This window comes from Suncus etruscus, chromosome 11, assembly GCF_024139225.1.
Source record: "Suncus etruscus isolate mSunEtr1 chromosome 11, mSunEtr1.pri.cur, whole genome shotgun sequence".
Lineage (NCBI taxonomy): Eukaryota > Metazoa > Chordata > Mammalia > Eulipotyphla > Soricidae > Suncus > Suncus etruscus.
The window spans coordinates 35,186,898-35,209,715 of NC_064858.1; the positions used below are offsets into that span (position 1 = coordinate 35,186,898).

The following is a 22,818-nucleotide window of genomic DNA, read 5'->3' on the forward strand; positions in this document are numbered from 1 at the left end:
CTGTGACTACAGTGGGCTTGAGGAAAGAAGTGCAAACAGGGAAGATTAGTTCAGATCTTTTATAACTTATACCAATGAGAAGTAAAGAGTTGCCGCCTGGGGGCCAGTCAGGGTAGGCTACTAAGCTGCTTTCAGCCCTTCAGAGCCTGCAAAGCACAAAGCTTGTGGGTAGGGGCCTGGAAAAGGTGACCCAGTGTCTCTGTGATCTCTGTTTCCAGAGGACGGTGCAGTGCACAGAAAACAGCAGGATAAAATGGGAGTACAGAGATCTCCAGGAGTGCCCTCTAAATCCCAAGCACAGACTTGTCTGAATGCCTAAACTATTATATTATTATTGTTGTTGTTAAGATCTCCAGGAGTGCCCTCTAAATCCCAAGCACAGACTTGTCTGAATGCCTAAACTATTATATTATTATTATTGTTGTTGTTGTTGTTGTTATTATTATTATTATTATTAGCAGCTTTTTGGGCCACACCCGGTGACGCTCAGGAGTTACTCCTGGCTACACGCTCAGAAATCGCTCCTGGCTTGGGGGGGGTATCATATGGGACGCCGGGGGATCGAACCGTGGACCAGCCTAGGTAGTGCGGGCAAAGCAGACGCTCTATCGCTTGCACCACCGCTCTGGCCCCATATGTGAACTATAGAGGGCGCTGCGAGGTCCAAAAGGCTACAGGACCAGAGTCCCTCCTTAGCCACGCCCCTACCCCGCCTCTTCCCCTCCCCACGCCCAATCCGCCCTTCACGTCCTTCCCAGCCCCTCCCACAGCCCACTCGGACCGCCCCTTACGCAGGCCACGCCCCTTTGATACCACACCCCCTTTGGGCCACACCCCAGGCCCGCCCTAGAGCGGCTTTTTCAGCGGGGCGGGGTCTCACGTCCTGCTCGCTCCTCCCTCCGGTCTCGGGGCCTGCCCGAAGATTCACTCACTGGTTTCCGTCGGTGCCAATTGAACCCTGCAGCGACATCATGTTGGGCATGATCAAGAACTCGCTGTTCGGGAGCGTCGAGACGTGGCCTTGGCAGGTCCTGAACACGGGGAGCAAGGTAAGGTGGCAGGGCTATTAAGGACTTTAGGGGGGTGCTGAGGGGCTGCAAAGCATCTTCTGAGCTGCAGCGATCAGAAATGCGCCTCCTGGTTTTTGTCGCAGCTTGTCTCCCCCCAATTGCTCAGCCCTTGGAGGGTAGTAAGCAGCCAGGGCAAGCATTCAATCTGGAGGAGGAACTGGGCAAAGAGGAGAAGCTGATCCCGGAAGATTCCCTTTAGGGAAACAGCGCCTGTTGCATGCTTGGGTTCACTTCACATTGGGTTCACAACATTGCAAACATGCCCAAATGTCTGCTGAGACCCTCCCAGCTGCAGAGAAGACTGGCTAAGCACAGTTTGACCTTTCACTTGTAAGCTACAGAGTACAGGAGTTAAGGCACTTTCTTGCAGGCAGCTGACCCTAGTTTGAACCTAAGTAAACTGTGATGGAATGACCCCAGGACACAGATTCAGGAGAAGCCTCAGGACGTCCCTGAGTGTGGCTGCAAAACTCCCAACAAAAAAAAGAGAGAGAGAGAGAGAGAGAGAGAGAGAGAGAGAGAGAGAGAGAGAGAGAGAGAGAGAGAGAGAGAGAGAGAGAGAGAGAGAGAGAGAGAGAGAGAGAGAGAGAGAGAGAGAGAGAGAGAGAGAGAGAGAGAGAGAGAGAAAGAGAAATACACACAGGTGGAGGATTGCATTTGAAAGATTCCAGATGAGAGCACAGAAATAATTGCAAGGCAGGCTGCTGGATGTGATTGAAGATGGGGCCTTTCCCCTAGGAAACATCTTCAGGGGGTAGTGGGGCCTCTGGGAGTGTTAAGTGGTTGACAAAGAGAAGAGCATAATCAAAGGTCCAAAGGTCTAAAGGGGGAACGCTGGGTACAAGGGGTCTAGCACAGCAGGGAGCAAGGAGAGCTGAAACACTATCCTCCCCCAAATTCATATCAGTACTAACACCATCCAATTGGTTGCAGCCTGTAAGAGGCCTGGCACCAGATGATAAAATCCTGAGATCAGGCCCTTAGAGCTGGGGTAGCTGAGCTCCCTGCCCCCACTGGCTCTCCTGATCATGGATCATGGGATCACACTTCTGGTATGAGGGACAAAAGTTATCACACCACGTCCCCAGCTATATTTTGGTGTAAACACTTCCATGCCCTAGAGCCCTGTACCTGTCGACTCTCATCTCACCAGCATGGACTGCACTTGTACAGGCCAGGCCATAAGGTGTGTGTGTGGGGGGGGGGGGGGGAGACACAGACGACCAGTTCAAAAACCTCCAGTTAGCTAGACCAGGGATAGAAATGAGGGACACCGACTGATGAGATCCAAGATGGGCTGAGAGAGCCCTGCTCTCTGTCCCCAACAGGTACTATCAACCTTGGGAACCAATCAATATTGCCCCGAAATTCAGATTCTTGTGACCTCACCCAATTCAGTTCTTCCCCAAAGTGTGTGTCAGTCGCTCATCTGGGATCAAGTCATGAACTGAACCCACATAAACAGCCTTGTTCGGGGCTGGAGTCTAGTACAGCAGATGCCGCTGAGCTGGGTTCAACCCAAGGCAACTCCAGGAGTGACCCCTGACCACAAAGCCAGGAGTAAGCCCTGGACAACACTGAGTGTGGCTCCCAAAAAATTTTTTTTAAAAATAAACAGCCTTATCCTTGGGGCTGCTGTTTTGGAGGTCCACAGAAACGGTTGATTTCAGGCTGAAAAACTTCAAGCCATTTCTCCAACTAAATGAGTCCAGTCAGCACAACAGAGAAGTTTGTTCAGCAGTTTGGAAAGTGCAAAGTCATGGTAAGACCACATGCACTAGGCCTGATTCAACACTCACCTCCGGTGGAACTTGTGGAAAACATGTGCCTGGGCTGGAGGCAGAAACTGTATCATTTCCAATTGGAGGTGCAAGGCCTTTGGACCCTGTACTGATTAGTTTGGGCCTGAGAAGCAGTACAGTGGAACTTAATACCCTAAACAGACTGCGGAGATTCATTGTTAAGGTTAGACATGAATGATCATAATATAAAATGACTGTCATGTTTTAAAAATCAAATGTTTAGGGCTGAATCAATAGCACAATGGTAGGACATTTTTGCCTTGCATGCAGCTGACCCAGGAGGGACCTGGGTTCGATTCCCAGCATCCCTTATGCCACCACCCCCCCAGCCTGCCAAGAGTGATTTCTGAGTGCAGAGCCAGGAGTATCCCCTGAGCACTACTGAATGTGGCCCCAAAACAAAAAAAATGATAAATATTATCAAAAAAATAAAAACAAATGTTTGGGGCTGAAGAGATAGTACAATGGGAAGAGCATGTTCCTTGATGCAGCCAACCTACATTCAATCCCAATATCCCATATGGTCCCCCTCAACCACCCCTGAGAACTTCCAGGAGTGATATCTGAGTGGTGAGCCAGGAGAAAGTCCTGGCACTGCTGGGGATGGCCCAAACAAAACAAAAGCATTGTTATAGATTGGAGCTAAGTGATTTATTTGAGTATTAGATCGCAGTTTTGTTTTTTATTTGTCAAATTATATTTTTATTTCATTTGATTTAATTGTAGTTGAAGTAACATGGTTAAGTACTCTTTTTTTTTTTGTTTTTTTTTGTTTTGTTTTGTTTTTGGGTCACACCCGGCGGTGCTCAGGGGTTACTCTGGCTGTCTGCTCAGAAATAGTTCCTGGCAGGCACAGGGGACCATATAGGACACCAGGATTTGAACCAACCACCTTTGGTCCTGGATTGGCTACTTGCAAGGCAAATGCCGCTGTGCTATCTCTCCGGGCCCGGTTAAGTACTCTTAAGGTATATCCTTTTTATGTACAAGTTACTGTACCTTTTTTTTTTTTTTTTTTTTTTTTGGTTTTTGGGTCACACCCGGCGGTGCTCAGGGGTTACTCCTGGCTGTCTGCTCAGAAATAGTTCCTGGCAGGCACGGGGGACCATATGGGACACCGGGATTCGAACCAACCACCTTTGGTCCTGGATTGGCTGCTTGCAAGGCAAACGCTGCTGTGCTATCTCTCCGGGCCCTACTGTACCTTTAATTACAGTTTTATGTTGACATGAATGCTACAACTTCTGAGGTGTGTTGCCCCATATTTATGTTAGAGAAAATAAATACATTTGGGATAGCTGTTTAAACCCGGGTCAATAGTACGCTGCATAGGGCACTTTCCCTAAACATTTCAACCTGGTTTCTATCTCCATCTCGACCTCAGATGGTCTACTGAACCCCACTACGAGTGATCCCTGAGTACATAGCCAGGAGTACGGCCTGAGCATTACCAGTGTGGTCCCAAAACAAAAAATAGCGTTTGAAGAATCTTCCTTTATCAAAGCTCCCAGAGAGTATTTCTGGAGAGGAATGGCTAACCTTTCAACTTTTGGGGTAAAGATACTTTTACCTTACAAGACTAAGGGTCCCAGGACCTTTGGCAAGTCTACCCTACCATCCTCTCTTTAATGGTCTCTCCCATCCACTCATGGACAGTCTGCTTCTCCCTGCTGAGTAACAGAAGGCAAAACGAAGCAGAGACTTCACAGGCTTTCTCCAGCAAGAGCTGTCATTGCTTTTTCCATTTGCAAGTAAAGCAGTGACATCATGTGACATTATATAACTATTCTAGGGTTTGACAAGTATATAGGAAGGATCATCAGGGCTGGAGATGAGGCACAGTGGAAGAGTACATGTCTCACAAGCAGTCGTTGGGGTCTCAGGGCTGATCCCCAGCATTGAAAAAGAAAATCTAACCCCCCTATTTCTGAGTAACCAAAGATTAAAAATTAAAAAAAAAAAAGTACTCAATGAAATGGCTAAAGAATGTCATTCCTGATGCTTACTCTGAAAATAAATAAAACTCTCACACTGTATCCCATCATCATGGGTTTGCAACCTGTACTAGAATGTGAGGGCCTGAATTCTGGTTCCAGACTCCCCAGTTAGTGGCCATGTTGTGGAGTACAACCTCATCTCTTTAGATGAGGCCAACTTAGAATGCTGAACCTCCATGGCTCCAGCAGTCTAGAGGATCTCAAACATAGCACATGCAAAGGAGTTGCAGCTACAGGCGCAGGTGAGTTCTCAGAAAGAGTAAGTGACCCAAGGCTGGTGTGCCCTCAAGGTTCTATGGAAGCGATCGATAACTGAAGGCCACAGCATCCCATTGTTCTTCCTGTATCCTACAAGAAGGAAGTTTCTGGAACACTAGTTCTGGGTTTGCTTCCAGATTTCTCCCTTTTCCTGCTACCCTCTTGGAATTTTGTATTACTGAAAAAAAAGAAATCACTCTTTTTATATTCCAAGTAGAAAATATTTTATTCTGTGTGCTTTTATTTTAATTTTGTTTTGCTTTTGTGTCACATCTAGTGGTGCTAGGAATCAATTCCTGTGAGTTCATGGGACCATATAGGATGCCAGGAATTGAACCCCAGTTGACCACTTGCAAAGAAAGTGCTCTACCTACTGTACTATAGATCCAGCTCCAAGTGTGTATGCATTGTAAGATTCCACAGATCGCTCGCTATCCTCCACTCTTAGCTTCCTGCAGAGATTCCTCTCATTCCCTTGAGAGCTAATTTCAGCCACAACAGGAAGTCTGTTGGACCAGCCACAGTGCCTTGTTTATTGATCATATGTCTTTTTGTCACAGCCATTAGGAAGACAGGCAGCTCCTTGGTTGATTTATATCTATTGAGCACATGGTTGTGGGCATGTCCACAAGATTTGATTACAGATATTCTCTATTGTATTAGCATTCCATTACCAGATAGTTCAGTCCTCTCGGAGCAATGAGTTCTTGTAGGGACTAGAAGGAGTTGAACTCAGGCCAAGTAGAAGGAAACTGGATAGAAAGAAGGAGGGGGAGGGCAAGCATCAGACATCATGATGCCCAGTAGTGAAGTATTATTGTGAGAAAGTCTGGGTGTGTTCACAGTAGAACACCACATCATTTGCAACACAAAGGGGATGTATCTAGTGAAATCAGCCTGAAAATGGCCAACACATTATGTTTCCACTCATTTGTGTCATCCAGAGAAACCAATGGGTCAACTAAGGGAATCAAAAATCAATTCATGGGCCCGGAGAGATAGCACAGCGGTGTTTGCCTTGCAAGCAGCCAATCCAGGACCAAAGGTGGTTGGTTCGAATTCCGGTGTCCCATATGGTCCCCCGTGCCTGCCAGGAGCTATTTCTGAGCAGACAGCCAGGAGTAACCCCTGAGCACCGCCGGGTGTGGCCCAAAAACTAAAAAAAAAATAATAATAATAAATTCATGGGGCCGGAGAGATAGCATGGAGGTAAGGCGTTTGCCTTTTATGCAGATGTCATAGGTTCGAATCCCGGCGTCCCATATGGTCCCCCGTGCCTGCCAGGAGCAATTTCTGAGCCTGGAGCCAGGAATGACCCCTGAGCACTGCTGGGTGTGACCCAAAAACCAAAACAAACAAACAAACAAACAAATAAATAAATAAATAAATAAATAAATAAATAAAATTTCTAAAAAAATAAATTCATAAAGTTTTGGGGTTTTTTTGGTTTTGGGGACACCCGGTGTTGCTCAGGGGTTACTCTTGAATCAGCACTCAGAAATCTCTCCTTACAGTCTCAGAGAACCATATGGGATGCTGGGGATCGAACCCTGGTTCGTCAGAGTTGGCTGCATGCAAGGCAAACGCCCTAACCCTGTGCTATTGCTCCGGCCTTCAAATTCAGTTTTTCAAATGAACTGTTCAATGGTTATCAGAAGGGAAAGGGGAAGGAGGTGGGTGAGTCAAGACAAAGGGAATAATGGATGGTGCTGGATGGAACTGGGCTTAGAGAGGTTACTTCTTGTGTAGTAAACACATTGATCTTCCATGAACCAAGGTCAGCATTGAAGGTCATCTCAATTCAAAGTGCTAAACATATATGTTTTTAAATGTATTTCTTGTTATGGAATGTGTGTTATTATTGTTATTTTTTTACTATGTCTGGAAAACACTGCCTTATGGAATTTTCTGGAATATAAATGTGCCCTATGATTCATTCTGGTGGATTTATATAGGAAGGAAGAAGACAGAGACTTCAGAATTGTTGGATGGGTGAACTCTACCCATTTAGGGAGTGAATATGGGGAAGGGACAGATGGCTGAGCATTAAGGGGCATGAGGCAGAATTGGTCCACAACTGTGTGAAATGGATTGAAGGAAAAAACCCTATTTGGGGAGTGGGGTTTGATGGGCTGCATTCTAGTCCTCCTTTCCCCCTTTCCCAATTATTTGTTCCTGGTATCCTATTGACCTGATGCTGGACTTCAGGTTTAATCAATCCTCCAGTGATTTTCTTTTCTTTGCTCTTTTTTCTCTGGTGGCCCTTTTTCTTGCCTTTTGGGAAGATTTTCCTCAGCAGTCCCACTGAAGCTTTCGTTTCTCTTTTATTTCTCATTTCCAAAAACTCCAAAAATCTCCGCATTTTGTTCTGATATCCCCCTGAGAATGATGTACGGAGTGGGGGGGGGGAGGCAGCATCTTTTATCAGAGACTATGAGCTCGGTAGGTTTTCCACCATCTCTGCATTAGTGACAAAACACAGAGTCTTTTTCTTCTATCCAATCAGTATAAGCAGTGACAGTTTCCGGCTCCTCTCATTTATTTATTTGGTTAGTTGGATAGTTGGTTTTTGCTTCACACCCAGCAGTGCTCGGGCTACTCCCACCTCAGTGCTCAGTCAATCCATGGGTACTTAGGACAGGTGTCAGGGATGGAACCTAGTGCTCCCGCATGTGAAGCCTCATCCCTGGCCTTCTTCAGCGTGTGTCTTCTCTGTGTTTAGGAAGAAGTTTCCTATGAAGAGAGGGAGTGTGAAGGTGGGAGGTTTGCCACAGTGGAAGTGACTGACAAGCCTGTGGACGAGGCTCTGCGGGAAGCGATGCCAAAGATCATGAAATATGTGGGGGGCACCAACGATCAGGGTGAGTGTTTCCCCCAGCCCCCAGAACTCACTTCACTGGGGAAAGCACATGGAGAGGCCCCAGGTCTGACCCCACCTAGGGATGCTAAGCTGAGGTTTCTCCACTGAATGGTATTGACCTCAGGCTTCATTCCAGGCCTGAATCACAGACCTCAATGTGTGCTTTAAACCCTGCTTTTAACCACTGGAGTCTTTGGAATGGTGAGCTGGGTTAAGTCTATCCAGGGTGCCAGACCAGCCCCTGCCTGGTCACTCCTGCTGCAGGATGGAAAAATCTGATGAGCAGTGGCTGAGAGTTCCTCAGCTGTGACTGGCTGCAGGGACCCTTCTCCTGCACAAATGACAGATCTGAAGATTCAGAGTGACACCCCTGCTCCAGGTAAGTAGCTGTAGCTGATGCAAGAAAGCGGAGCAATGGTGGATGGCATCATGCCTGCACACAGAATCTTCCACCCCATCAGAGGCTGAGAGACAGTTCCAGACAGGAATTGAACTATAAACCAGACACAGGATTGGGGGAGGGGGAGCCCTGAAGGCTGGACACCTGGACTAATGGCAATTTCAGCCTCTCCTCAAAGTGGGACTTCAAACCTGCCACTTGGTGTCCCCAATCAGAAAATCTGCAGCGTCAGCTCCACCACCACTGGATGGATCTGAAATTATGTCTTTCTTTGATTGCTTTGTTCTTTTGGGGTTTTGTTTTTGGGTTTTTTTGGGGGGAAGGGGTGCCACCCATTTGACACTCAGGGATTACTCCTGGCTATGTGCTTAGAAATCGCCCCTGGCTTGGGGGGACTATATGGGACGCTGGGGGATTGAACCAAGGTCCGTCGTAGGCTAGTGCTTGCAAGGCAGACGCCTTACCTCTAGTACCACTTCTCCAGCCCTGGTTGCTTTGCTTTGTTTCACTTTGGTTTTTAGTCATACCCAGTGATGCTCACACTCCTGACTCTGCACTTAGGAGTCACCCTTGGTGATGCTCAGGAAACCATACAGGATGCCAGGGATTGAACATGGGTCAGCCTCATACAAGGCAAATGTCCCACTGTACTATCACTCTTGCCCTAAATGATGTCTTTTGTTTTTATTTGGGGGCCACACTCAGCTGTGCTCAGGACTTACTCCTGGCTCTGTATTTAGGGGAATGCTCAGGAAACCATATGGGGTGCTAGAATTGAACCAGGATCAGATGTGTGTAAGACAAGCACCTGACCCATTGTACTGTCCCTCTGAGAAATGTTTCTCCTTCAGATTCCTCTGGCCCAGCCTCTTTCTGACTCTGCAGTGTCCCCGTATATATCCTTTCTATATGCTAGAGCTAAGCAGATGATGCCTGCTCCAGAAATCACTTCATAGAACCAATCAGATCTCAGCCCAGCAAATAAATAAGACTACTTTTAAGAAGCTCCCTAAGTCCAATAGCACTTAAGACTCACAGCAAACCCAGTAGAATAAAACATTTCCTTCCTCAGACTGGCCTCTCACTTTTTAAAAAGGTGTAAATTCTCATACCCATGAAAGAATAGACATCCCCCCCCACAAAATCCTTCTTTCTTTTATTTTATATTTATATTTTGTATTTGTTGCGAGAGGGGCACACCCAGCTCTCCTCGGGACAGGCTGGCTCTGTGAACAGGGACTGCTCCTGGCCAGCTCAGAGAACCATATGGCATGGTGGGGATCAAATCTACATTGGCCTCATGAAATGCATGTACCCCACCTGATGTTATATTGCTCCAGCACCCCAATTCCTTTGTCTAATGTTGTCTTCTCAGTGTATTTCTTCGGGTTTATTTTTAAAGAGGCATTTAAAGTGTCCCAGATTTGAACACATATAGGCTCTCAGCTTTCATAATGTTCATCCTATAACCTTTTGATATTTTGGCTGTTTTCTTAAAATTTATATTTAGATAGGAAATAGATTCTAGATAATTTTTGTTTGTCTGGGGACACACACACAGGGGTTCTCCTGAATGCTCCATGACAATGCCCTAGTTTAAAAATAGACACCTCACATGCTAAGCATGCACCCCAACCTGTGAGCCATCTCACCTTTCTGTCACAGTTGTATCTTGAATCCTGACTCTCCTGCCTCACAGGGTATACCGTGGGTGCTTCATGCATGTCTGTGTATTTGTAATATCTTATGCCTTGCTGGCTTGGGCATCCATCAGGATGTGAGGCACAGGGACAGTGCCTCCCACGGGAGAGCGTCTCTGGTCCCAGTCCCACTGTCTGGGTTCCCCACGCAGGAATCGGCATGGGCATGACAGTGCCCATTTCTTTCGCTGTCTTCCCTGCTGGAGACGACTCCCTGCAGAAGAAATTGAAAGTCTGGTTCAGGATCCCAAACCAGTTCCAAGACAACCCACCAGTACCCAGCGATGACCAGGTCAAGATCGAAGAAAGGGGCGGCATCACCGTTTATTCCAGGTGAGGAACCCGAGGAGTTCCTGTACCCCTCACCCACTTCTGGGAGTACATGCATGCACACTACTGATGGGTTTGGCTAAAGAAATCCTGAGTTGTGTCTGTCTCTCTGAGTTTTAGCCAATAGCCTGCAAACCTTTGCACAACATCTGCACAGAAGCACCACCATTTGGCAGAATGACTATGGTTACAGAAGGAGATCCCTTCTGGCCCAGCAGAGCCCCGCATATTAGCTGGTTTAGGGAGGTTCAGATACCAGCTTGGTCTAATGTAGGGCTTCTCAATTATTTTCTGTCATGCCCCCCTAGGAAGAAGAAAACATTTTTCGTGCCTCCCCTGCGCGACTATAAATAGTATCATGATTAAAAAAAAAAGAAACTTTAACCTGCAAAACAAAAATATATAAAATAATTTGAGCTGATTTTTTAATTAGAGGTGATGTCTGGATTAATGGCTACAATGCGCTCGTTTTGCAATGCATAGCTTTCCCAAGCGGATTTGAAGCAGGACACAGCAACTCTCAGCTCCAGAGACATACAAAGACATCAACACGGGGCTTAGCTTGTTATGACAGTGTTTGCCGAGGTCAAAAGTGTCCCTCTTTACAGAGCCTCTCGCCCCCCCCCCCCCCCGCCCTGGGAGGCATGCCCCACTGTTTTGAGAACCAGTGGTAATGAGACCAATGAATTTGTGGCAACAAATATCCTGGGAAGGATCAGGGTTGCCTCTGTGGGGGCCAGACTAGAATGCTCTTCATTGCTCTCGGCTTGTGTTACTTTGAGCAGAATGCTCTGTACACCCCACTGTCCTTCCGACCCCATTTCCAGGACTTCATGTTGGGGACTAGGGACATCATTTTCAGAGAGCAGATGCTAACTGTTGCCTGTTTATAGTCTTTGGATTCCACCCTCTCCTGAGGGTCTCCTAAATTATCAGTGACCCGGTTTATTAAAATCTTACTGGGGCACAATCCACGCACACCTGAGAATGGATTTCCCAGTAGTAACTTTGGTGGGGGAACAAATTCATAAAAAATAAATCCACAAATAAAATATATAAAATATTATAAAATAAAAAATAAAAGAGTGTCCCCACCCAGGGGCCTCTAAACTTATCTCCTTGGCTGCCCTGAAACATTTCTGCACTTTTGAAGGTACAGCTTTCCCTGGAAGTAACTCATGGGAATGAGGTGGGAAGTTTGTCTGCCTGGTAAACGCAGACCTGGTGCTGTAGTGCCCCCGAGAGGACAGAGCATGTACTACACCCTGGCCATTCACCTGGAGCTCAGGGTCCTTCCATATGTTAGAGCTTGCGCTGCAGAGCGCTTATTAAAGAATGTATTTTCCCAAGCCAGAACTACTGTGGGTTAGCGAGGCACCTTGGTCAGTATGTAAAGGGGCCCTCTAGGGGCTTTGTATGAGATCTAAAAGGTCCTGATCTCACCTTTGTCTGATATTGAGCTCCACTGTGTATGCCTGCTGGTTCACCTTCTGGTCTCCAGCTTTCTCACTCTCCCAGAATCTGGAAGGCAGGGAGGCAGAAAGGTAAGGGAAGTGGCTTGGGGTTTGCATATCAGCTGTGCAGCTTAGTAGCAAGATGTTTTATGGAAAGTCACTGTCTTTTTTTATAACTTACTTTCTCCAACTACTAAGTGCTGGCGACAGATCTGCCCCTTGGATGACCATGTTTATTAAGATACTGTTTGTCAATTGCTTGACCCATGGTAGATTTCATTTAAGATTTCCTCCCTTTGCCATTTCTACAGAAATAAAGTTGATATAATTAAGTCAGTTCACATAAAATCACAAACAGACAGAGCTCAACTTTCATCCTCTTGTTCAAGATCCAGATGAATGCATCAGCACATTTCTTGCCTTTGTTTCTACCATATTTTCTGGCATATACGATGACCCAGCATATAAGACGACCCCCTAATTTTACAGTTAAAACATAGGTTTAGGCCTATATTTGCTGTGTAAGACAGAACAGTTCCTGTGCTGCAACTGTTTGTACCACAGTGAGCCAATCACAACAAGCAAAGGGTCAAAGGTTATACTGTAATAGACTTCCTCTCTGACCCTGGCCAATCTGAGCAGACTTTTTACAGTGTAGATTCGGGTCCAGAACATTGTCTAATTTGCCTGCATAAAAAGCCTGCTTGGGTTGGCTGAGTTAGAGAGGCAGTCCAAGCAGTCTGGCAGTGATTGGTGCAGGATTGAGTTGGAAATTTTGTTTTGTGGCAATATCCAGACGATTTTCATTTAGCAACATATCGAAATGTTTTTTCTGGATATACTCGGTGTATAAGATGACCCCTGATTTTTGGTTGGCTTTTTTTGTTTCAAAAGTCGTCTTATACGCCAGAAAATACCGTAACTTTGTAGTCGGGGGTATGTTCAGGGGTTACTCCTGGCTCTATACTTAGGGATCACTTCTACAATGTCCACTGCTGCCTACCCCCATGCTACATTTAGGTGGATTCCAGACAGTGTATTCTTTCACTGATTAATATTTTAGTGTAAGGCCACAAAGATAGCACAGGGATTAAGCCACATGCCTTTCACGTAGCCAACCCTGGTTCAATCTCCCTAACTTCCTGGTCTCCCAAATACTAGTCTCTCTATACTGGATATAGCCCTAGAGACACCCCTGAGCACTGCTGAGCTGACTTAGAATATCTCTGTCTCTGCAGGACCTGAGAATGTATTATCCTCTGATCCTTGAGTTGAACCACTGACCTAGTTGACTGAGAATAGCCAAAAGGGCCCCTAAGAGCTGCTCAGGAACCTCCCAAAATAATTTCAGTGGGACTGCCAAAGACTTTTTTAAAATGTATGTAGTTGCAATTTCTTTAGTTCTTTAGACATGATTTCTTCCTTCTTGAAAAGATGTTTCAAGTACATCTTGACATTTTCTTGCACTAAAGCCAGAATCAGGCATTTCTCTAAGGAACCTGATTCTCTTATCATAGGAATGGGCACCTCCCAATGGGTACCAGTAAGGCCAGGTGAGTGACACTTTCTTTTCAGTCCCAGAAATCTACTTTTTTTGGTGGGTGGGTGAGAGGTCCACACCTGGAGGTGCTCAGGGTCCTGATTCTGTAGCACTTGGGGATCCCTCCTGGTGGTGCTCTGAGGACTATATGTGATGCCTAGAAGCAAACCCAGGCTGATTTTGTTCAAGGCAAATGCCTTACCTGGTCCTATGACTACAGCTCCTCTGTCCCTAAAATCTAAATCCACAACTGTGACTCTCAGCTAGTATTTTTTGTTTTTGTTTTTACATTTTCAATGGATGCCTATATGTGGCCATTCCTCAGTTAAACACTTGGTGTCGCTGCAAGTCAAAGGTGCCTTTCAGTACCTCTGAATTAAGAACAGCTATGGGAAATTTGAAAGCCAGAGCCCCATTTCTACCTTGGGGGAATAAGGGTGTTGAGCCTTTCAAGAGAACTTGTTGCTCTTAAGACATGTCTGAGCAGAGTGATCAGTGGCCTACTTCCCAAGCCCATTCCTTCCCAATGCCTGTTTCCCCATCTAAGAGTGTTGAGCCCCTGGTTATCACCAAGGAAAAATGTGGCATGGTAAACAGCCTGGCACAGACAGGGCAAACACTGGGCACTGTCAGTGTACCATCTCCAAACCTTTACCCCAATCAGGCTCACTTTTATACTGTTGGCCCCAGTGTCCATGTAAATCTGTAAATCTGTGCTTGCCAAGGCCTGGAGAACTGGAGAACCTAAGTCTGCAACAGAGCTGCCATCTGCTGGGCTGATGCTGCGTTCTCGTTCTCATTCTCGTTCTCTCTCTCTCTCTCTTCTTCTCTCCCTCTCTTCTCTATCTCCTCTCTCTCCTCTCTTCTCTCTCCCCTCTCCACTCCCCACTTCCTCTCCCCTCCCCCTTCTCTCCTCTCTTCTCTCTCTCTCTCTCTCTCTCTCTCTCTCTCTATCTCTTTTTCTCTCAGCAGTGCAACCTCTGTGGCTTTGCTGAACAGTCTGTCAAAGCAGCACCCTGCTCTTTTCTATTCCCATCACATCTCCTTTGTTCTGCATTTCACCTACCAGCAACATGTCCACTCACTCGTGTATTCATGATTGTCTCCCTCCAAAGGATTCATGTGCCATTTTCCCATTTCTGAGCCTGTGTTCAATTAAAGTCATGATGGAGTGAATTGAGTGAGTGGTGCATGGTCTGAGGTCTGACCTTCCCTGTACTTCTCTCTGCTTAAAGTCCTAAAGAGCCTGGTCTCCTCCCATAGTTTTATATCAATTTCTGACCTGATTCCATCTAGCTCTTGAAAGCCTTTTAGCAGTGGAATGAGGAGACCCACTGACAGATCCATTCGTTCACTTGAATGAATTCAATTCCTGTGTGCTGATCACTTACTCGTGCGGATTGTTTAGGGGAGAGAGAGCAGTGGCAAGGCACCTCTGCTCTTGGGAGATATTCTGGAACTGTTGTTCCACAGCTCAGTAGTGGCATTTCCAATCATTTCTATTCCTGCATCAGGCATCTTACTGGGGAAACAGATGTCAGGTGGTAAGAGACTCACCTCGATCTCCTCATTGTTTCTAGCACTTCTGCCCCTTCAGACTTAGCTTTTATTCCCACCAGCCCTCAACATGGCCCCTCGGGTCACCCAAACTGTAAACTCCATGGGACTTGGACCAAAGCTCTAGTCAGTCATCACCTGAGAAGGGCCTGGGGACTTGGTTTGGGGCCTCCAGGTATCACTTGTCAGCAAAGCTTAATAAAATCATTTTGTCCTCACCTTTCTATCCATTGTTGCAAGTTCCCCCTGGTCTGGAAGTAATCAGTGACACCCCCTCACACACATATACATACATAAATACACACATTTCATATATACACAGAGATACATTACATGAAAGCACTCAGATGCATGCACATCCATATACATATCCATTCATCCTTTCATCCCTCACTGTACCTTTTTCCGCTTTCCAGAGCTCTCTGTGGACAGGACCTGGGGCCTGTTGTTGGCTGCAGACTGCTGGAGACCCAGTAATGAATCATTCCCAGCACCTCCTGCTCTGTCAGGCTCCTCACATTCTCTCTGGGTTGCTCCTAGTGCTTCATTACCCCACAAAGTTACTCAAAGTGTCCTGCCCCCTCCAGTCCTACGGGATAGAGGAGCCAGTGTCCTGGGGCTGGGGGTGTCCTATTCTCTGGCATCTTTACTTTACCTCCCATGAGCCTTCAGTCAAGTTACTCTGCCCAATGGACTTTCCAGAATGTTCTGGAAAGTCCACTGAGTAGAGGAACCTCCCATTCCCCACTCCCTGACTGCATGCCCACAGCCCCTACCCCCTTTGACACATTCTGGCACTATGACCCCTGCATGCTCACATCACCTTCCTCACCCCCTTTGTAGATGCTTTCTTCTGCATTTCTAAAATCCTGAGCCTATGGCCCTAGTTGCCATGGTAATAGGTCTTGTGAGCCATTAACTTGCAGGGCCTGGAGGGGGCATCTCATGCGGGGCCCAGAACTGCCATGTGGCACTTGGGGGTACTGCCTTTGAGGAGCTCAAGGCCCTTGACTCAGCCTGAAGGATACATTCCTGTGCTGGGGACTTCAGGGAGCGAGAGGAGTGGGGGCATCCTATGAGGCCTACTGGGAAACTGAGGCACCAGACACCACTTCCTGTGTCAGGGCTGTGCAGCAGTTGGAATGTATGGGACCATGTTGGTTTGTGCTGTGCATGGGATTGTCAGGATGTGTGTGTGTGTGTGTGTGGTTGTTCAGGATGCACATGTGTGCAGTCACATCAGTGTGTATGTTTGTGATATCAGCATTTAAGTTTGTGATTCTGTTGGGGGTGTGTGTGTAAAGTCAGAATGTGTGTTGGAGAGTCTGGTCATGTCTGGTTGTGTGATGAATGGTGTCAGGGTGTGTGGTGTCAGTTTTAGTGTTTATGACACTTCCTCGGTTTCCTCTTAGGGGCTCTGAATGTCTGGTGCTCAGTCCTCGCTGCATTGTGCCATGAACTGAGTCATAACACACACCTAGCTGAGTGCTTTACATGTTCCTTTCTCTAGGGATCTGGATAATCCTTCCCAGTCACAGAGAAAGGACCCCCTCTCCTGCTATCCCAGCTAAGAATAATCAGTTGCCCCAGACTGTCAGCCAGGTGTGCTCATGTCTTCTCTCTCTCTTTTGCTGGTGAATAAAGACATGTAAGAGCTATTCCTTTGGGCCGGAGAGATAGCATGGAGGTAGGGCATTTGCCTTACATGCAAAAGGATGGTGGTTCGAACCCCAGCATCCTATATGGATGAGCCTGCCAGGGGCAATTTCTGAGCATAGAGCCAGGAGTAACCCCTGAGCACTGCCAGGTATGACCCCTCCCCCCCCCAAAAAAGAGCCACTCCTTTGGGGGAATCCCAATACTGCAGAGCCAACCTCCCCCCAATATCCCACCTCTTGCACAAGGAGCAACTCCATGCCACAGCCTGGGAGGACCAGTGAGAGCACCTACACTCACCCCAGTTCTGGTATTTGAGTCATTTTCCCCTGTTGGAAGGATCTTCAGAAATAATTCCAGGACTGGAGAGAGGCAACACCTCAAAGCACATGGGCATATGCAGAGGAGCGTAAGTCCTGGGTTCACTGGCCCCAAGACTACCCTTGAGTCCAATATCTTACAGGCTTTTCTTGCTGGAAAAATCACTTCCTTAGTAATATTCATTCTCTGCTAATCCAAGACCTCTCTTTGGACCTCAGTAAACCTCAAACTCACCTTTCTGCATCTGCCCTCTAATACATCTTCTGAGCGTTTGAAGATTCAAACGCTTTCTTCCAAATGGACCCCAGCTTTTACGTTCTGTAGCTACTGTCTACTCTAGACATTAAAACGAGCAATCCCTTCAAGATGAAATCCCGGGTGTTTTTACATCAATAACCCTGTAATCAACACACAGGATGCTTAGTGAGCGTGACTAACCAGTTATAAAAGAGCAAAGCGTGAGTCAGAGAACCCCACCAAAAATAATGCATTTGGACCTAATCTTGGCCTGGTGTGGGTTTAGATTTTTGAGTCATAAGGCTCATTAGGAATTGGGCTGCATTTGACTCTAATAAAGATTTTGCATATAGCCCAGATTTTGAGTGGGCTATTTAGGGATAGGCCACAGGATGAAGTTTGGCATGTAGGCAGATGAAGTAAGAAGAGAATATTCTTGGGAAGACAGGCTTCAGTGCTTCTCTCTCCCACTTTCTGCCACCAGAAGAAAAGCCTGCTGTAGGAAAAGTCTCTCTCCTGATGAGAAAAAAGAAAGCTTCTGTGACTGGAGAGAGAGAAGGGGTGGGTTAAAAAAGCTTCTTTATCTGGGGCAGGCTACTCCAGACAATAGACTTCCCTTCCACAGCTCAGTGTCTTTGTTTGGTTTTTCAGTACATTATCTATTTTACATATATAAGGTTGCAGCATTTTCATTCAGCACTAATATATACTATTATCATGAATTCATCAAAATTCTAGCTTTGTTTCTTTCTTTGTTTATTTGTTTGAGAGGTCATATCCAGTGGTGCTTAGGGCTTTCTCCTGGTTCAGCACTCAGAAATTATACCTGGCAGGCTCAGGGAACCATATGGGATGCCAGGGATAGAAACAGAACCCAGGTTGGCTTCATGCAAGACAAGTGCCTTAGCTTCTATGCTATTGCTCTAGCCCCTAGTTTTGTATTTCTTTGTTGGTCTTTAGGTGTTTTGTGTGTGGGTTTTGGGCCACACTCAACAGTGCTCAGGAGTTACTGCCTGCTCAGTGCTTGCGAGTTGCAACACATACTCAATAGACCATGTGGTGCTAAGAACTGGACGTAGGCCTCATGCATATGAAACACACAATGCCCATTTTTTTTTATCTCTCTGCAGCCATAGTTCCGGGGTTTTCAATTTTGGGGGTTTTGGTTTTCGTTTTTTTTTTTTTATTTTGGTTTTGGTTACTCAGTATTGCTCAGGATTTACTCCTCGCTCTGTGCTCATTTCTGGTGGGGTTCAGGGAGATACCAGGGATTGAACCCAGATCATTCATGTACATGGCAAGTACCCTACATACTGTTCTACCTCTCCAGTCTCCAGTTCCATGGTTGTTGGTTTTTGTTTTGTTTTGTTTTTTTAACCAAACTGCTCTCCTATCCCTGTTGCTTAGCTGTGGCAGAATAAGTAGTGCCAGCCCCAGCCAAACTCAGCCTGATGCTTATCCCCAACCAAAGACAGGGCAGAGAAGCTGCACAAGCCACAGAGGGCAGAGAGCAGGCTGGCACTGCCTGCCACCTCCTGTTGGAATTTCTGAAGGAAGGGGAAGCCTCTAACTTGTGGCCACCTTAGTATTTTCCCTGTCTCTTGCTACCTGCTCAGAGCAACATCTGGTGAGGAGGGAACTGAACTTCAGTTAACAGATGAGCTTCACAGGCTCCCAGGGACCAGACCCCGCTCCCCACCTTCAGAAGTGAAAGGTCTAAAACTATTAGCAGGAACACAAGAGAAGTGGCTCACCTCTTAAGGAGCTTATGCCCTTTCTTTTTTCTGACTTTTTAATTGTTTTGTTTTTTTTTTTTTACAAAGTTGTCCATGATTGAGTTTCAGTCATATAGTATCCAACACCCATCCCTTCACCTGTGGACATTTCCTGCCACCAGTGTCCTCAGTTTCCCTCTCCATCTTCCCCCTATGTTCCCACTGCCTGCCTGCTTCTGTGGCAGATATTTTATTCTCTCTCTCTCTCTCTTTCTCTCTCTCTCTCTCTTTCCCTCTCCCCCAACCCTCCCTCCCCCTTTTAAGCACCCAATTCTTGTCCAGAGTGATGATTTCCAACTATCATTGTCCTAGTGGACTCTTATCTTTGAATATTATTACCATACTATCTTTTTTTTTTTTAATATCCCACAAATGAGTTCAATGTTAACCAGCCTCTTGTTCTTGTGCCTCAGGCAGTTCGGTGGCTATGCCAAGGAGGCTGACTATATAGCCCAGGCTGCTCAGCTACGTGCGGCGCTGGAGGGCTCTGCCACCTTCCGCAGTGACATGTACTTCTGCACTGGGTACGACCCGCCCATGAAGCCCTACGGACGGCGCAATGAGGTCTGGCTGGTAAAGCTGTGAGTAGTTCCTACACCAGTGCTCTGGACACAGGTGCTGTATCCCCTAAGCTCGGAGGCAGGACCATCTCCTCCAACTGCAAGTTCAGCACAGCCAGTCACTGCCAGAGGCCATTGGCAAGCAACAACCAACAAAGGCCGCTCCTTCCAGCTGTTTCAGAGAACCCTCAGCAATGTGTTCCCAGTTCTCTGGGTCACAAAAATAAATAAAAAAAAATTTTAAGCAACCTTGTGTTTTATTATGAAGGGGAGGATGTGTTTTGTACATGATCTTTCAACTATGATTCTTACAAGAGCTTTGTCTAAAAAAGAAACAGGAAATAAAAATCTTGACTTAAACCCTGAGACGTCGTTATTTCCAAGGTTTAGCTGTCTTTGAGTAATGAGTACAATTGAGTTTCATGTATGCAGGAATCTTTCCTCTGTGCAGAGTTCCAAAGACCTTCACGATATAAACCTAAAGACCCTGTGAGACAGGGGGAAGAGACACTACGGGCTTGAAAAAACAATCTCCCAAGTCAAAGCAGGGAAGAGGACTCAGAGGGCTGGAACAGTGGTTTTGCATGCAGGAATCTCTAGTTTCTGGGATCTCTAGAGACCTTCTAGAGAAGTTGGAGACATAATTTAGAGGCTAAGGCACTTGCCCTATATGCTGACCCCAGTTCAATCCTTAGCATCTCATAGTTCTGTAAGCACTGCTGGGAGCACCCCTCAGGCACAGAGCCAGAAGCAGCCCTGGAGACCACCAGGTGTGGCCCAAACCCCCCAAAATGAAGAAATACCTGGAATTATATATGTAAACAATGTGGCTACATGAAGTGGTGAGTGATGACAAATATTTAGACCTGAGAGATAATAAAAGGGAGAGAGAGTACAGTAGGCAAGGTACTTGCTTTGCATGCAGCCAACTTCAGTTTAATCCTGGCACTTAATATGTTCTACCAATTTCCACCAAAGGATCCTTGAGTGCAGAACCAGACCCTGAGCATTGTGGGTCTGACCCAAAAGCCTCACTCTGTCCTTTGACCCAAGGCTGGCTCCATGTGCAAGCTTGTTCCAACACTGCTCCAGCTTCCTTTCCAATCTTGTGCTCTGTCCGATCTATTATGAGCTTTCTGCCTTTCCTTCTGCAACATGCCCACCCCACTGGACTAAGGCCTTTTTACCTGTTTTATGTATTGCTGGATCTTCTCATCTCATGGTCCTAACTGAACCCTCCTCCTCAAAGAGGCCTGCTGTTAACCCTCTACCTAAAGTTGGGGCCCTTCTCTAGATCTTTATCATGGCAAAACCTCTTGCCTTCCCTCATCAGGCAAAGAAGCATTTGGAATTTGGTGATTTATTTGTTTTGGTTTTTAAGTGGGGTGACAATTTGAGATCTTACCCAGCAGTACTCAGGGATTATTCCTAGTTCTGTGTGCTCAGGGATCCCTCCCTGATGAGACATGTGATGCCAGGGATTAAACTGGGATTTTCCTGTCTTCTTCTTCTTCTTCTTCTTCTTCTTCTTCTTCTTCTTCTTCTTCTTCTTCTTCTTCTTCTTCTTCTTCTTCTTCTTCTTCTCTCTCTTTCTCTCTCTCTCTTTCTCTCTCTCTCAATATGTATATGTGTGTGTGTCCTTTTCCTCTATATTCTTTTCCTCCTCTTCCTCTTCCTTCTCTTCCTCTTCCTCCTCTCTTTCTCTCACCTTTCCCTACTTCTTTTTTTTTTTGTTTTTGTTTTTGTTTTTTTTTTTGGACCACACCCGGCGATGCTCAGGGGTTACTCCTGGCTGTCTGCTCAGAAATAGCTCCTGGCAGGCACAGGGGACCATATGGGACACCGGGATTCGAACCAACCACCTTTGGTCCTGGATCGGCTGCTTGCAAGGCAAACACCGCTGTGCTCTCTCTCCGGGCCGTTTCCCACCTTTCCCTACTTCTATCTATCTCTCTGTTTCTCTCTCTCTCTCTCTCAATTTTGTAATGGATTTGTTTTTGTCTCCCCCTGGGCTTTCTGAGGAAGGAGTTTCACGAAAGCGCCGTCTCCATCACATCCCATCACTTAGTTCAGGGTCATAAGTCATTTAGGAATATGATAAGCAATAAATGACAGAAAAATAATTCAACAGGAGCTTAAACTAAAAAGGTCCTATTTTTTCACAAGAATCTAGATAGTTAGGTGCAGTGGTTTGATGCTTAGATCTCTGTGCTTTCCACATCCTCCCTCATGGTCACAAAATGGCTAATTAAGCTCCTGCCCTCTCAAGCACATTCTGAGCAGGAAAGGGGCAAGGGAGGAAAGCCTGTATTTGTAGCATCTGTATCATTATATGAATAAATGAATGTTCTTTCAGACATTCCTTAACCACTAGTAGGCCAGAACCGACCAATAGTCACTTACTTGCCCTGAAAATATGTGAAGTACACATGCATGAAGTCCTGTTCCCATGTATGACTTGACAAGAACCAAAAACCTCTAAAAGGGAAGCAGAAAGGAGAAAGAGATTCTGAATGGCCTTGGGGTAACTAAGCTACAAGACTTGTTCAGGGCCACCGAGCAAATGTGCACAACTGGGCTCAAGAGGGGCTCCTGGCAGGTAGCTGGAGAACCACATGGAGCGGCTTCCTGGGCTAAATCTGGCTCTCCCTGCTGATGAGCCATGCAGACTCCTTAGAAAGATCACCTGCAGGGCCCGGAGAGATAGCACAGCGGCGTTTGCCTCGCAAGCAGCCGATCCAGGACCAAAGGTGGTTGGTTCGAATCCCCGTGTCCCATATGGTCCTCTGTGCCTGCCAGGAGCTATTTCTGAGCAGACAGCCAGGAGTAACCCCTGAGCACAGACCGATGTGGCCCAAAAACCAAAAACCAAAAAAAAAAAAAAAAAAAGAAAGAAAGATCACCTCCAGACCCAGGGGCCTCTGTCTCTCCTCTCTCATCCTTTGAAAGTCCCACACTGCAGAACATTGTCAAGATGGCAGAAAGAGGAAAGATTTTATTTCATCCTACCACCCCAAGAGGAGGGCTTGAGATCCAAGGGTGGGTGTGGGTGATAGAGTGAACTAGGTTCAAGTAAAGAGGATGGGTCAGAGTGATAAGACAGCAGGCAGGACACTTGCCTTGCACACAGTCAACCTGGGTTCAACCCTGACATCCATATGGTCCTCTGAGCTCTTCCAGGAATGATCGAAGAACCAGGAGTTAGCTCTGAACACTGCCAAGTATGGCCCAAAGGGAAAAAAAACAGGAGCTGTGGACAACAGTGCTGGTCCCTGTCAAGTCATACATGAGACCAGAACAT

At 46.5% G+C, this 22,818-nt stretch overlaps 1 protein-coding gene across 1 annotated transcript; it reads left to right on the forward strand.

Moving 5' to 3' along the window:
- The first annotated feature begins 939 nt into the window (after positions 1-939).
- Positions 940-19,580, forward strand: HEBP1 (heme binding protein 1). The gene is made up of 4 exons (XM_049783333.1): positions 940-1,049; positions 7,850-7,988; positions 10,240-10,420; positions 19,371-19,580. Exons 1-4 carry the CDS (start codon positions 972-974, stop codon positions 19,540-19,542), a joined length of 570 nt encoding a protein of 189 aa, XP_049639290.1. The 5' UTR covers positions 940-971; the 3' UTR covers positions 19,543-19,580.
- Positions 19,581-22,818: the final 3,238 nt, after the last annotated feature.